The sequence below is a fragment of the Grammomys surdaster genome, unplaced genomic scaffold (assembly GCF_004785775.1).
Source record: "Grammomys surdaster isolate TR1022 unplaced genomic scaffold, NIH_TR_1.0 373, whole genome shotgun sequence".
NCBI lineage: Eukaryota > Metazoa > Chordata > Mammalia > Rodentia > Muridae > Grammomys > Grammomys surdaster.
The window spans coordinates 10,651,414-10,668,512 of record NW_021604792.1 but is presented as its reverse complement, the minus strand read 5'-3'; the positions used below and the strand labels follow the sequence as shown (position 1 = coordinate 10,668,512).

Genomic DNA, 17,099 nt, shown 5'->3' with positions numbered 1-17,099 from the left:
GATATATATTTTTATATACACATTCCGACTTCAAGACCTAATTTTTTTTAAATGTCAGGATTAAAGCCACAAAGAAATCACAAATCGGTAAAGATTTCAAAACTGAAGGTCACTAGGACATTACAAGTGACTGTACAGCATGATGCTGATCATGAGAACATAGGGACAGCATCCAGAAAACTGAAAGACAGGAATGTGAATCATGAACTAGAACATACTGATAGATCAGTAATACATGTCTTTAGTTTTTATCATTTTAACATTATGCTGTCAAGGAAATTACTTCTCCCTTGAAAAATATTTATAGACAATTTATATTCTCCTCCTCCTCCTCCTCATCATCATCATCATCACCATTATTATAAGACTTTATGAGACAATGTCCCACTCTATAGCAAATGATGTTCAAATTTACTTTGTAGCCTATGTTACTCTCAAGTTCTGTACACATAAGATTTATAATTCTGAGCCACTGTACCTAACTGGCCTCAAAAAATTGTACTGTACCTATGGGGTTTCAACTTTCCACAAAATTGACCAGAGTAACACAGAGAGAAAAATAAAAACACATGTGGACTATGGAAGATTCTATGAGTTTCTTGAACCAGCCTGGCAACTAGTCATGAAGTTTGAATTTGTATTTTACAGCAAACAGAAGATTTTATAAATTATTTAATTTATTTATATTACAATTCTTGTACCCCTCAGTCTCTCCCCCAAAACTTCCTAATACCAAAGACTTTAAAATGAAAAATTCTTCTGCATTCCAAATATAGCAAATAGTAACTAACCATAAAATGAACATACACAACTGTAAATTAGTTATTAACTATACTGACAAAGCCATGAAATACAGAAACATCCTAGTTACGATGTCAAATGTACACTCTTTATAGGATTCTCAATGTGGTTCTGTATGTCATTCAGGAAACAAAGTTAATGAATCCTCAGTGTTTTGGCACAAAGGGTGTCCATTTTACACATGCAAGCTGCTCTGAGTGCAAGGGAAGGAAGATGGCTTATGCTGTGTTAAACCAGATTTCAGAAGAAAATTTCTACCCTATACAGCTTATCACTCTGTTCACAGCAGAGGGAGACCTGTGATTAAAACCTTTAGTTGGTAACTAGTCACGAATCATCACATGAAACAAACACAGAAGATAACATTTCATTTATACCTTCCTTTGCAATGCACACTAGGGCAAGGAATTTGTATGTTTTCTTTCACAGATACAGGGATATCCTTTACCACAGTCAGCGTCATGTAGACCCCTAACTCTGAAATATATACAGTCACCCATTTTCCATAGTGATTTCATTATCACCAAATCATAATAAAACAAAATATATAATAAACATTTATTAAAATTTGAACCTTATAGAAGGCCATGATTTTTGAAACAGTTAATTGTTTAAAATGTATAGAATACGGATTTAATTAAATGTATATCAGAAAATATTTTCCCTAAACTTCTAAAATATGGACTTGGGTCAGTTACTTGGGTGGGTTGAGACTGTTGATACCAAACCTAACCATCCAAGGTTAGCCTTCATATGCCTCATCATTAAAGGAGAGACCTAACTTTTTATAACTGTCCACTTATTATTTGTGTGCTGTGACTTGTGAGTGTACATGCACATAAATCAACACAAAAATACATAATCATGGTAAAAACAAAACCAGAAATTGTCTCTGATAATAACTCTACGCATTATGATTTTGGTGTCACTAACTTTATTGAGCAACGAGAGCACTCAGATACGTCATAATTAAAGGAGAGATCTAACTCTTTTCATCTATTCACTAATTGCTCTTGTCCTATGACTTGTTCATGTAAATGTACACTAATCCACACAAAAATACATGAATAGTAAAAAAAAATAGAAATTGTCTCTGATAACAACTCAACACTTTATCTTTTGATATTAACTTTGTTCAGCAAGCAGAATAATTTTTCCTCATTTCTGAAATAATAAGGGGTAATTTTATACTGCAGTTGTTTTTCTATAATACTTTGTGCAATGACAACAGATCAGGAAGAAGAAATAAATATATGAGGCACCAGTACATAGTCTCAAATGCCTGGTTTTTAAAAAGAAAAAGGAGATGTTTAATAAATTGCAAATTATGGTTTTTGAACACAATTTGATTGTGTTCCAGTGACTTTCACACCTAGAAGAAACAGGTCTTTATTGAAACATTGTGACTTGACTTCCCTGTATTCAATATAAAAAAATGTCTGCTGTTTGGTGTATTAGATGCCACAACTCCCTTCCTGTGAAAAATAATTTTAAGATTTGAATAGAATAAAAAATAAAGGTGATACATAACTATAAACTCAGCATTTGGAAGTGAATTCAGGTCATAAGGTTTAGAGATTCTGAATGAGTAGGATTACAAACCAGGTCAGACTGGTATTTTGAATAAGAACCTGATCAAAAGTTAAATAATAATTAGAACTCATTCAGTATTTTTGAAAGGTAATTGTGTTGATTCCTATATAGACTAGCATTCACTGGAGGTGAGACTCCCAAAAGATTAACAGAATGTGGCAGCCCATCTTTCTTCTAATAGTTAGGGCAAGACAAGTACTGACTCTGTGGAAAATTATTGTTCAAATCCTATATAATTAATATGGACAGATGCAGTGGTGTAAAATGTAACCTTTGCATTTGGGAGGCAAAAGCAGTAGGATCAGGAGTTCAATGCTAGCTTTGGCAAGTGAGTTCAAACTGAGCTAGCATAATGAGAATATGTATCAAAGAAGAAGAATCAGGGATGAAATTCTAAGGAGTCATAATATTACAAGCTAATAATTAGCAGGTGCTTACTGAGACGTTCTGCCTCTGATTATAATATATTCTGTAACAGATTTATTCTTGTTAGACAAGGCCATAAAAGAATTGATTTTAGGAAAGATTCTTGCTATTAATATGCTGTTCCTGTCATTATTAAACATATGTAACAATCACTAGGTATTAGCTCACCCTTTGTGAACAGATCTCTGCAGATCTACGAAGATGTACTGTCTTGTAGTGATGCTAGATAGACGAACTGATGACTTCTTAAGTCTTAATGATGATCCAATTAGAATTCCTAAAATTATATCAGTGATTATTAAGCTCTTTTAGAGTGAGACTGCTATTAGGTCCTTTTCTGTTAGTCAAAACTGCAATGAGAACTCTGCCAGTTTCCCATGTGTCACCAGATAATTGCACTTAGATAGTAACCAGACTTTCTTCAACACAGAGCACATTCCAAGAAGTTGTAAAACAATTAACCAAAGGTCATAAAAGTGGAACTAATGGTTTATTATAGGTGCTAGTACAGAAGATAAAATATTGAATGGCTTATCAATACAAAACTTCACTAATAACTTAGTTATGGCTTTAAATTTACCTAATGAACCTGTGAAGCTGTGACAGGTCATGGATGTTTAGCCAGATAATTACTCCTAATGGATATGCATGTAAACATTCTCTGTTGTAAATATCTATTTCAATTTATGATTTGATTTTGTGTGTGAAATTTTGATGAACATTTTAACATGTGATCATGTATTCTGAAAGGTGTTTAAGTGCTGAGGACAAAGAGAACAATCAGAGCTGAGCTAAGGAGAATTGAACTGAGAGAGGAACTGAGCTGAGGAGACATTTTTAGACAAAACACCATTTAGATAGAACTGAACTCAAGAAGAACATAGAAATATAGGTGTAGCATTGAGAGAAAAGGCATTGAGAATAAGAGCATTATTTTGATACCAGAGCAAAAGGAGAGCTCAAGACTAGAAGAAGAATGCAGAGTGGAATAACTTAGAAACTATAGGTAACATAAAAAACAAAGAGAGCAATGAGCAGAATTCAGAGGGAAAGAGGAAAAAAGAAGTTGAAGAGAGCAGAAGGAGCAGACAGGCTTTTCCTTACCACAGGAACAGGTCCTGTCTTAATAACAAGGCAGGCTGAGTCTTATTAAAAGGATCAAAACCTTTGTCTTTCAAACTTGGGTGTAATTCATTTAGCATTAAAAGGGTAGAAGTTTTTTCTTTCTCTATGCAATAAAACTTGGAGCTAATTTTTCATCAAGAATGACTGTGTTCTTTTTGCACAAGTGCTTGGTCTTTTTCTCCATATGCATAGGTTACTAAGGATGTGTTTCTTTATGTATGAAATTGTGAGAATGTATGCATGTGTGTGTTTAAGTATAGAATCGTTAGGATGCATGCAATCGGGGCCCAACTCTTTTGCATGAAAATGCATAAGTACCCATGTGTGAATATATATATGCACTTATGTTTATGCATATTTACTTATGTAAATGTTTTTCCTTCTGCAAGTGTTATTCTTTTTTCCTGGTTCAATAGAAGTTTATTGCTCCAAACTTCCCCATAGCCCAACAAGCAAGAGGCATCTGGAGAAAAAAGAAAAGGCTCTAGAAATTAATCCTTTACTTAATCTCCTGCTATTTGAGGATTAGGTGCTATGAGCTTGAGACTGTGGTTTCTGTTCTCAGAGGAATGCAGAAGGCAGTTCAGCAACAGTAGCATAGTAATTTAGACCTAGATAAGTAATTTTTTTATTATTGTACAGCAACCCTAAATATCTCATAAAATAAAGTGTTACCCGCAATAACTTATAAGACAAAGTCTTACTTTCTGCTTACCTTGTTACCACTCCACTGCCTCAAAAAGAACTGACAAGAAATAAGAACCTGCCTGGGCTGGCCTCCAGCATAAAATCTATAGAACTCAGATGTCAAAGGGAAAATCTTCAATAGAAGATCACTTTTATTGAGCCCCAGATGTAAGTCTAGGAAAACAAACTATTTATATTTCCCATAGAGAGAAACAAAGACAAATGGACAAGTGACCCATAAATCTTTAGAACAGGTAAAATACAGTGCAATGAGTATAAAAATTAGATAGCCATGAGATATGATGAGTACAGTCAATAAAGCATTGTGATAAACACTGGCAAAGTAAGACAGGATCCTGTAGACACTAACTATTCACAGAGACACAGACAAACATCGTCTGAATCATGACCTCTTAACTTTACCTCACATAGTGATGCCCACCTACACCTCTACCCAAGAAATACAAGTTAGGCTCATAGCTGCTCACTGGGTTCATTAGAAGCTGAAATTGTAACATGGGTCCAAGCTACTGCGTCTTCCCACTGGAGAAAAAACTTGTGGAAGCCACAGAAACCTTCAGACCACCACGCTTCCTTACTGAAGAATCAGGTCTTGCCTTAGTTACAAGGCCACTACCAGGGAACAGTTTTGTAGTTTAGTCAAGGTCTATGAAGATCACTTAACCTGGATGAAGATATGCTATTAGCTTCTGGTCCCTCACCCCAAATGCTATTGGGTACCCGTACCTGACTCTGTATGGTGCTCTAAACTATGAACAATTTTGGTATTTCTGTGTCCAGTCATTGTGGCAAGCAATGGGAACCCTATCCATTGTAAGGTTTAAGCAGGAAGATATAGAATGGCTTCTTTGAAATACTTCAGGTAGAAACTTGTATACTTTTTTCATTTTTTTTTCTTTGAAAAAAACATTTGATAACAATTTGTATGATATGAACATATCAATATACTTAATAATGTATAATCTTTTCCTTGACTGCCCCTGTGACAGCTCTCTTGAGAGTATCTTTGGAGAGAAGAGAAATTTACTGTTCTTTTTATTTGAAATGTAGCTGTCCATTCTGACAGGGCCATATTTAGAAGAGACATGAGCCAGACATGCCATGTTCTAGGCACTGAATGGAAAAAGATTCTTGAGAAAGTTACCATAGTGGGTATTGTGCCTCAGATAGAGTCTGCACCAGGAAAAAGAAACTCAGTGAGTGCCACTAAGAAAATGGCATGATGAGCAAAATCCAGCAGATGCAGTACATTCAACCAGTAAGGCTTTAGACACTAGAATTAACAAATGACACATTTAAAATAAGTATACTTGGTATCTCTTAAGAACAAAAAATGGACAAGACAGGCACATATCCCTGTTGTCTCTGTTTTTGAGAGATGAAGACATGAGAATGAGAAGTTTAAGGATAGCTTGGCTGACATGAATCCCTATCTCAAAACAACAACAACAAAATAAAAGTTTAAAAATATTTTTCAAAGATATACAGGACAATTCAGCATATAACTATGAACACTAACTTAAGACAAACACAAAGATATTTGGGAGAAAATAAGTACTTATTGTTTCTAAGACCACAAACCTGAAGAATGAAAAATGTGTGATATGAAAGCAGAGTATTAAAGGATCAAATGGAGGTGAGAAACGAAAGATAAGGGACAAGAGAGAAGAAAACATGGATTAATGAAAACAAAAGATCTATGAAAAAGCCTTATGGAAATTCTAGCTAGTAAAATCATAGCTGACAACACAAAAAAGACTCCATGTTTCTTTGGTACATTGGGTTTTTTTGTTTGTTTGCTGTATGTTTTCCCTGTTTTTTGATTTGTTTTGTTGTTTGCTCAGTTTATTTTCACATTTTGTGTTATTTGTGTTCACCAAGAGAGAGAAAGAACATGAAATTTGGTGGATAGTAAAGTTGGGGAGGATCCCGGGTTGGAAAAAAAGATCACAATATGTTCTATGAAAAAAAAATGTTGATTGTGGGGTGGTGCATGGCTTTTATCCTTGAACTCAGGGTTAGTGGCAGGCATATTTCTAAAATTGAAGTCATCTCTCTGCACAGAGTAAGTTTCAGCACACTCAGGGCTATACAGTATTCAAAATCTAAAAATAAAATATATAAAAATATAAAATCCAAATATGACTGTTAGAAAAAATTTTTAAAAAGAAGCATGAGTTATTAAATGAAAATCAAAGTGCAAGGCAAGGTCCACAGAAGTCTCCAACACAGCACAGGCTATTGCCTCTATAGTTCCTTATTCAGCATAACTACATGGTAATACCGTATTGCTGAAGACACAACACATTGTAACACCAGGACATAGAGATTTAATCTCAAATCAAAGCTAGTCCTTGTACTGGCTTTCAAATGGTCATTAGGTACAATGAAGTCTGCTAGAAGGAGAAAAGGTATTAAGGACTTTATTGCTACCATGCCTAGCTACACACATACTAAGGAAGATATGCCCAGTGGTACCATTGCTAAAGGATAACTTGTTGGGAGTCGACTCCTAGCCGAAAGTGGCTATCATCTTTACAGCCATCTCGTGCCATATACTCTGACAAGAGACTTGTTTTCAACAGCCTGCAATAGCTGAGTGCACTCTGAGTAAACATCTTGTTACACTGTTTAGTGCCCCCAGCTGCAAGGTGCTCCTGCTATCCATGGCTACAAGGCACGTGACATAGTGGCTTCAGTTGAGCTTGTCCACGAGGGCAAGTCACGTGGTAAAGGGTATAAATACCCAGGATTTCCTTTCTATTGTGAAGGTGGGAGGAGTGAGGAGACTGAAGGAGTGGGGAGAATATAGAAGGAGTGAGGAGAATATAGAAGAAGAGAGGAGAATAAAGAAGAGACTTGAAGAGACTCCACCGGACTCTGTCTTGTATCTATCTTTTGTGTCTCTCGCCCCATTTTCCCCCTTCCTCTGTCCCCACTCTCTCTCTTGCTAGACCCTGACCTGCAGACCGGAGCAGCAGAACCTGCCGGCCTTTATAAAGTAGCAGAACTGGCCGTTACAAAAGAAACGGCAGTTACAATAACTAATTGATTTCTTACTGGATTTGAAATACATAACAGATGAGGGATGATATTTTACATTCTAATCAATCAACAGCCCATAACTGGTGAGATCATGGACTCTAAAGCAGAATCTTCTAGAATCCTTCTGTTACAGTGTCTGACAGAAAATTGCACTATTAATAAATTGTGTCTATTACCTAGACCTAGTTAGGGTTTCATTACTAAGACGAAACCCATGATCAAGTACCTCTTATATAGGACCACATTTAATTGGGACTTCCTTACAGGTTCAGAGGTTCACTCCCATATCAAGGCAGGAGCAGGGAAGCATCCAGGCAGAAGGGTCCCTAGGAAACTAGCCAAAAGTAATACGTCTTGATTCATAGGAAGACAGGAGAACATTGACCCCCAAATGGCTAGAGGGACTCGAAGTCTTCCCCTACAGGATTATATTTTCTTGTCCAGTTAATTGGTATTCTATAGGCTCTTAGATGTTGACAGGTATCTTCTTCTTTAGGTTGGGAAATTTTTTTGTAGAATATTTTTCTGGGCTTTGGAACTGGGACCCTTAACCTTCGTGTATTCTATTGTTCTTAGGTTAATACTTTCCATGGTATTCCAGATTTTCTAGTTTTCTTTCAGGAAGCATTAGAATTAACTTTTTCTTTAACTGATTTATTACTTTCATCTATTGTATTTTCTGCACTTTATATTCTTTCCTCTGTCTCCTGTACATTTTTGATGATGCCTGTATCTGTTTTTTCTTATTCTTATCCCTCAGTTTTCTATCTGTAGGATTCCCTAATTTATATTTTGTTTATTGCTTCTATTTCTGTCTCTCTTTTTTATTGGATATTTTATTTATTTAAATTTCAGATGCCATCCCTTTTCTCCATTTCCTCTCTCTATAAACCCCCTATCTCATTCCCCTCCTCCTTTTTTCCTTTATACCATTTTAATTACATGCAAGTATTAAGGTCAGTTCTAGATTGAGGAACTTTCAATACAATAGATGCAAATAGTCAAGGAACAGGCAAGGGTATCCTTGTGTTGTATGGTTCTGGGCCTAGATAACTGTAGAGTTCAGGATATGTAGATCTCTTCAGCAACCACATAAATGATTAAGGTGGTCAGAAAGGTGGGTGGAGAATGGAGGTCTTCCTGGTATAGCAGAGTGTCTAGAGCAGCTCAGCTTGCTTCAGAGGACTGAGCAATCAGAGAACATGAGTGTATGAAGAGTGAAATTGTAGCTCTAAATTGTGCTTTTAATTAAAATGATTTAATCTACTCATAATGAAATACTCATGCTGTTTATTAAGGTTCTTTATTTAGTTCTATGGGAGTTTAAGAAAACAGAAGAGACTCCCCCAGGCATTGGGTCAAAGCCTGTCCATGCACCAGAGATGATCTGTCTTGTCTCCACCAGGAAAGAATGTGTCCTCTGCTCTGTCAAGTCAGATTCCAAAGAACATCTCCAAGTCTTCCAGATTATCTCTCTGTTTGCACAGCAGACTAAGTCCTATGATAAAAATATTTGTTTGTATGGAGTCATGAATTATTACAGGGAACAAATGAGAACCAGAATATTTCATTTTTTACCTTTAATACTCATTGGAGTATCAATCAGGGAAGTTATTCAATTGTTTCCCACAAAAACAGCTGTATAAATTATCGCAGTTAATATTCTCTAGTCTTGTTTTAGATAAGAACACACATCTTCCATCACTTAGTTTGAACTTCACGTTCAAGTCACTGACAAACAAAAACAACCATGGAAAACTGGTGATTTTTAACATTCCCTGAAATATGATTTTAAAAATTCTGTTCACCAAAGTAAACAAAATATGTAAACATTAATCATACAGTCATCAATAAAATACATTCTTTACTCTAAGCCTACTAAAAATTAATGAGATCTTTGTTACAACACAATCCCCATCTTTTTTCATACTAGAAAATTGTGGACAGCAGGGAAAATGGATTTTTCAAAATTTCCAAGTAATTATTTTATGCTGAACATTCTCTCCCACTTATATCTTGTTGGTAAAAATGATAGGATAAAAGTAAAAACAGATGTGTGTGGCTCAAGACACAGTCTCATATGCTTGTATTTCAAGGAGAAATGGAAGATTTGAAATACAATCACAGATGAAGGCATATAATTAATGTTTGAATTGTTCTCTCCTTTTTCCTATACCACATCCTAGCTAATGGGCCTTCAGAGAAATATGGTAATCTGCAGGATTGTATAGTACAGGCCATAAATACTCTTCTTTAGAAAAGAAAGTTAAGTGCTACAAAATAAAATAAATAAACCAATTAGAACACAAAACAAATTAGCACATAGTAGGCCAGCCTGGGCTGTGTAACAAAAACAGAAGTCAAAATAGTTAAGATCTTCTTAATTATTGTTTAAACCAGCACAAATCAGACTTCTACTCAGGCTAAGATATTAGCAAGGGTTGGATCAAACCTCAGGTTTTCAGAGAAACACTGCACCCAGTTTTATCTCCAAGAGGGGAATATGACTAAAGAATGCATTCATAATAAAGATCCTCAATATTAAACCGATACAGGCCTAATGGGATACAATAGTAATACAAGGATTTGGGAAGTGAAGGTCTGAGGATTCAAAGTTCAAGGCTAAAAATACACAGGGAATTTGAGGCTAGTCTCAGATAATGAGACTCTGTCAAAGAAAGAAAGTGATTGAAATCCACCATAACTATATGGGACTGAAACTTCAAAGGAATTAGTCTTTATCAAAATATGTCACTGTCTTTGATCTTAGGGATTAAGATGAGAAGAAATGGAATATGCATATTTAATGTATTTAGGAATGTAAAAGAAACAAGGAAGATAAATTAAACCATGAGTTTATTTTGAATATGGAACAGTTAGGACTGAATATGCATATTAGGCAGCCATAAGACATTCTCATAGTTACAGTTAAAACATCATGTGTGTATTTTAAATGTGGGCAAAAGGTAGAAAGAACCCAGCAGACAGCTGTTAACAAAAGATAATTACTAAAATAGAAATAAAATGTACATGAATTGATGCAGCAACTTTTATAATTGTCAAAAATTCATATTGTCAAAATTTAAAAACATACGGTCATATCCAAATGAAGAAATATGTTTCGAATATTTGTGCAATGCAGAAGTGCTTTCTAAGGAGAGTAAAACACTGAGCTAAGAAAGAATCTCAAGTTAAATAAAACATCATAGTGATAACAATACTTGGGAAAGATGCAGGAAAATACAGAGCCAATCATAAATCTGTACATAGAACACGACAGTCTGCACTAAGCCATACTTACTTATAGTACAAGAGAATTCATGTCTGCTTATTCAGGGCAAGGTGTGGATCAAGGTACATAAAAGAACTTTAAAGGGTAACAAAGCAGCTGTTTAGTTTAATGATTTCTATTGCTATGATAAAATCATAGTGAAAGTAACTTGGATTTATTTTGCTTAAACTTCCACATCACCATCAATAAGTGAAGGAAGACAGGACAAGAGTCAATCTGGACAGGAGCTAGAAAGCACAATCTGACACAGATGTCAAGAAGGAGGGCAGCTTACTGTCTTCCTCCCAAAAAAATTGCTCAACCTACATTCTTACCATATTCAACACCATCCCAGAGGTGATACTGACAATAGACTGGGCTTTCTCACATCAGTCACTAATTAAGGAAATGCTCCATAAGTGTCCTTACAGTCATATTTTATTAAGGTACTTTCCCAAATTAAGATTCCATCCTCCCAGATGACTGTAGCTTCTGTCAGTTGACATAAAACTAGTTTGTACAATGATGTTTGAAATGGTGTATTTTTTGTTAAGAGTCATTTATCTCACAACGTAGAGTAGGTACACATTTTTATAAACAGAAAACTTGGTTTTTAAAAATGTAACTACCAAACAAATACATTAACAGTGAGTCAAATCATATCAGAATTAAAAAACATGACAAGTGAATGTACTGCATGATTCTGAACATTATCCAGAAGACTGAAAATTAAGAATATGTGTTATGGATTAAAACATATTACCAGATGCATACTTAGATTTTTGAGCTTTATCATTTTAATGTGATGATATGAAAGAAATTGTTCAACCATAGAAAATATTTATGGACAACATAGTATGTCACATTTGCATTATTATTATTATGCTTCATGAGACAGAGTCTCAGTCTGTAGCACAGAATAGCTTCAACCATATGATTAAGCTATCACAAGAACAGGTTGGATGAGTAGTGGAGAATAAGAGATAGGAGCAAATAAAGGATGGGTTATCCAAAACTAAAAATGTATAAATAGCCTTATAGAAACCCACTAGTTAGTAAATTTATAGTTGACCAACACAAAACACACTCCATATTTTCTTTGTGGAGTCTTTTTGTATGTGTGGTTTTGCTTGTGTGTTTGTTTGCTTGTTTGATTGAGAAAGGATGTTTGGTATCTTATTGGGTTTTTATAGTTTTCTTGCTTGCTTGATTTTAGTTTCCCTTTTTTGTTGTCATTGATTTGTGGAGAGAGAAATGACATAAAATTAGTGTGTAGGAAAGTGTGAAACAACAAGTATTCAGTTGGGAGGGAACTTGATCAAAATATATTTTATGAAAATCCATTAATTAAAACATAAAAATTTAACTTTAGAAAGGAATTATAATTACAGAAGATATGAGTTTTTAAAAGAAAACCAAATTGCAAGGCAAGGGATAAACTGATCAGGGAGATGACAGATGTCTCACATAGCTAAAGATAGTGCTCCTGCACTTACTTGAACTACATGGTAAGGATCTATTGTTGAAGGTGCTCGATACTTTGACACCAATACATAGAGAAGTCATTCTCAAACCAATATGAAAATATCTTCCCCTGGGTTGTGTTTCAAAGACTTAGTAGGTGTTTTGCAGGTTGCAAGGTAGAAAAGTCCTATCTTGCACTGGAGCCTGCAGGCTACAATGCTGACTTGCTGCTGGGTGGGATATATTATAGGATAAATAAATGTTTTCTTATTGGAAGAGGGGTATTTAGCATAGGAGACAATCATGTTTGATGTTGTATTCCAATTCAAAAGCCCAAGATTGGTAAAGTCACAGGCTCTATGTTGAAACTTGCTACAATTGTTCTGCTATGTAGTCAGTGGTTAAAATGCATTCTTAAGATTCGTAGTTATAGCCTAGGCCAATGGTGCTCTCAACCTTCATCAGAACCTTCTTTATTCAGTGGGCCATAGTCCATGCAGAGAGACAGAACTGGTCAAAGAGCTTTCGAGAAGTGTTTATGTGCTGAGACCTTAAAGAGAATCCACATTAACCTCTTCCCGTTCATTCCACCAGCAAGACTCATGGAACAGCAGAAAAGAAAGAGAACATAGAATGTAAGAACCAGAGAAGGGAAAAAGCTCTGTGAAGTGCAGCCTTTTAGAACAGATGAAATTTCTGGAACAATTATTTCTTATTAAGAAATCACTGTTTTAGGTGAAAGCTGATAGAAAATGGAGATTCAATTCTATATTGAGGGTGTGACCACTGCTGGGTTTTCTTGTTCCAGTGGATGGCGCAAAACTATACACATGTTGAGAGATAGTTACAAAGACATGAGTTACTGGGGCACATGTTATAGATTTAGTGGGGCTACAGGATAATACTCAAGAAAAGTATGTATTATTAATAAATATAATCATTGAACAGTTTTCTACCAGACTCTGAATAAACAAAAAATTGAGATTTATACAACAAAACCCCTTGAAATGGGTGGTAGGATTACATATATAAGTGTATATAAATATGTCCTTATATTTATAAATAACCAACAATTATATAAGCTAACAATAGTAAAATTGTCACAAGTGTCTGAGAGACTTTCACTCATTGTATCTGTCATGGTAATTCAGTCATTTCACTCCATCATAAGTTGTTGACTTCCTAGTGCCCTTCTTATCTTAGAAGATGCAGTCCTGAGATGTATGCAGTATCAAGCCATTTTTTGTCAGTACCTCAACCAGATATCGCCCCTCTGTAACACTTGCTCAGACACTGCATTATGCACTTGTCCTTACCCATGACCTCCATAGAAAATGAGGAAAGCCATGTGAACTAAGAGAAAAACCTTTGCACACAATCATCCCAATTCACACACCAGTGTTAGAGTAAGAAGGGTTCAAAAACTCACAGATTAGATGGGCCTTTGTCAATCCATGCCCATTCCTCTTTTTCCTTATCATATGACAATCCAATCCAGTAACTGTCAGGAGTAACCTGGAGCTGAAGGAACTTCTGTAAAGGAAACAACACACCTTATAATGAAATCTCTGTCTGATGAGAAAAAAACAGGAACAGTTCCCAGCATTCCTGTGTTGTTATCTGTTGTGATGTCCTCTCACCAGTCAGTCCCACTATCTTCATTTTCTAAAGGACTCCCTATTAGTAGAACATTTAAATCAAAACTAGTCACTTCAATAAGTTATTTAAAATAAAAACTTCAGGTGTCCTAAGGTGTTTGGAATCATGACATGATGTGTGACTGTGGGTCTTAGACCAAGTCTCACTTTGTAACCAAGGCTGTCTTTGAACTCACAATATTCCTACTTAGGGCAGGAATTTTTCAGAGTTTGCATTTTCTTTGACTAATGTATCAATTTCTTCTATTAAATCTTCTATGCCTGAGCTAAATAGAAAATTCTCAATACTGGAATAAATGAATGTTCAATGTCTTTAGGCATCAGGAAAATGCAAATCAGAACAACTCTGAGATCCCACCTTACACCAATAGAAATGGCTAAGATTAAAAACTCAAGTGATAGCACATGGTGGCAAGTATGTGGGACAAGGGAAACACACCTCCATTGGCAGTGAGAGTTGAAAATTGTACAAGAACTTTGGAAATGAATTTGGAGATTTCTAAGAATACTAGCAATAGTTCTACCTAAAGAACTAGCTATACCATTCCTGGGAATACACCAAAATATGCTCTACCATCCCACAAAGAAGTGTGGTACATCTACACAATGGAATACTATTCAGCTGTCAAAAAACATAGATATCATGAATTTTGCAGGCAAATTTATGGAAATTGAGAATATTATCCTGAGTGAGGTATCCAAGACCCGAAAGAACATTCACTTATAAGTGGACATTAGCCATAAAATACAAAATGCCCATGCTACACTCCACAGACTTACAGAGGAGACTGGACAGGAAGAAGGGCACAAGCATGGATACTTGCATTCCACTTGGAAGGTAGAATGGAATGGTCATGGAAGGCAGGAGAAGAAAGGAAACTCAGTGGGCAAGGAGATCAGGAGGGGAGGGGAGTTTTTGATTCAGGTATGGCGAATGGTAGGGGGATAACTTGACAGCCATGCAAATAAACGTAAATCTGCAACTGATGGGGAGGTTGGTAGGAGACATCTGCTGGAAGATGTGGAGACTAGTGGTAGGGGAGGCACACAGCAATCAATAGGAATGCTCTTGGCTGTGTCACTATGTAGCCTGGGGAGACTGACTCCTGTGCCAAAGAAAGAACCCCAGGGGAGCAATAGCAACATCAACAAACCCACAAAACTTTTGACCCAAAACTGATCCTGTCTATAAGAAATGCAGGGATTGGGACTGGAGCAAAGACTGAGGGAACAGCCAACTAATAACCAGTTCATATTGAAACTCATCCCATGGAAAACCATCAATCCCTATTCCTATTAATGATATGCATGCAGAGAGGATTGTAGTATGGCTGTCCTCTGTGAGCCTCTACCCATCAGCTGACTCATACATACACAGACACCCACAGCCAAACAATGGATGGAACTTGGGGACTCTTATCGAGAATGGGAGGACAGATTGTGAGCCCTGAAGGGGATAGGAACTCGACAGGAAGACCAAGAAAATCAACTAACCTGGACCCTTGGGGCTCTCAGAGACAGAGCCACCAAACAAAGAACATACATTGGGCTGGATTTTGGCTTCCCAGCATATGTGCATCTTAGACTTCCTGTGATATATAAACAACTGGAGCAGGCAAAAGCTGGTGCCTTTACCTGAGTTATGTTCTAACTGAGCTGCCTTCTCTGCCGTGGAAGAGAATGCACCTAGCCTCATGGAGACTTGATGTGCCAGGGGATGGGGATACATGAGGGGCCCACTCTTTATCAGTGGAGATCTTGGGGGATGTAGACGGATTATGGGAGAGGGTGAGCAGAAGGGGGTTAGTGAACTGGATGTAAAACAAATAATTAAAGTACTACTACTACCACTACTACTACTGCTGCTGCTGCTGCTAACAACAATAAAAATTTTTAAAATTATAATTACTTTATCAAATGGAAAATTACACTATTATTTGACATTAAACATCCTTTTATGTAGTTATTTAAACATGTATTAAGTTGATGTATAAATATCATACTGTATTATAAATAACAAAGTTTTCAAGGAAATCTTGCAATCATTTCTCTAGAAAAATATAGTCTTCATCTTTGAAGACATTTCATTTGTAATAATTAAATAGGAAATGTCAGAATTCCAGAAACATTGTTTTCACTTAAATAATCATTTCTAAAGATGAATATCTACTCACAGAACCTAATAATACTACGCAGTAAAGATTATGGACAGTTTTAGTAAAAATCACCATGGGGCTAACCGGTCTGACCATTTAATCCCACATTTCTCATATCATCTCATTTTGCAGACAGTCCCACAGCTCAATTACTTTCCCTGTGGTCATCTGGCTTCTCATCTCACATAGCCTCACTTTCAGGTTCCAAAGAGCAAATCCTAGACATCGGGATTTTATTTCATATTCTACGGAGATAGACAACTGGCAACCACGGAATGTGCTATGCCAAAGGGTTAAACTTCATCAGGGAAAATCAGGCTTTCTCAGGGATTTTCTTGTAGATTCCTGAGATAGAGAGGAGACTGAAAGATACTAGTCTCTCTTTAGTAATGAGTTTCCTCATAGCAGACCTGTGTCCCACAGTCTCCTTCACATTACAGGAAAAGCATACACAAATGAAAAAAATACCTGGATTTAGTGTCTCTTTATTCAGAGTTAGAGACAGAGTCTGAGAGAATAAAGGGTCAATTTGTCTACAGTACCAGTTCATCCTCATCATCTATCTTCAGAAGGGATAATCTGTAATACTGGCAGGTCTGGTTACATCCACTCCATGTTTTTTTGTCCATGGTGAAACTGTAACATTTTATACCATTGCAGAACCCGTATGTTTCAACACCTTTGCCTACAACAGAGAAGATAAATCGTTAAATTTACTATTTACTGGTACTCTGTTATCAGAACACAATATAAATTAAGGTTATGTTGAGAGAGAGAGAGAGAGAGAGAGAGAGAGAGAGAGAGGGGGAGAGGGAGAGGGAGAGGGAGAGGGAGAGGGAGAGGGAGAGGGAG

The 17,099-nt window shown here is 36.2% G+C and overlaps 1 protein-coding gene across 1 annotated transcript in view; it reads right to left on the bottom strand.

Annotated features, from left to right (window-relative positions):
- Window positions 1–8,971: 8,971 nt before the first annotated feature.
- LOC114632439 (killer cell lectin-like receptor 5) overlaps window positions 8,972–17,099 on the bottom strand; it is a 13,057-nt gene continuing 4,929 nt past the window's right edge. The window contains exons 4-7 of the mRNA XM_028780940.1: window positions 16,790–16,932; window positions 13,863–13,966; window positions 9,277–9,429; window positions 8,972–9,196 (exon numbers count right to left, since the gene is read on the bottom strand). Coding sequence (XP_028636773.1) covers window positions 9,297–9,429; window positions 13,863–13,966; window positions 16,790–16,932 — 380 coding nt within the window. The 3' untranslated portion in view covers window positions 8,972–9,196; window positions 9,277–9,296. The remainder of the gene's footprint in view (window positions 9,197–9,276; window positions 9,430–13,862; window positions 13,967–16,789; window positions 16,933–17,099) is intronic.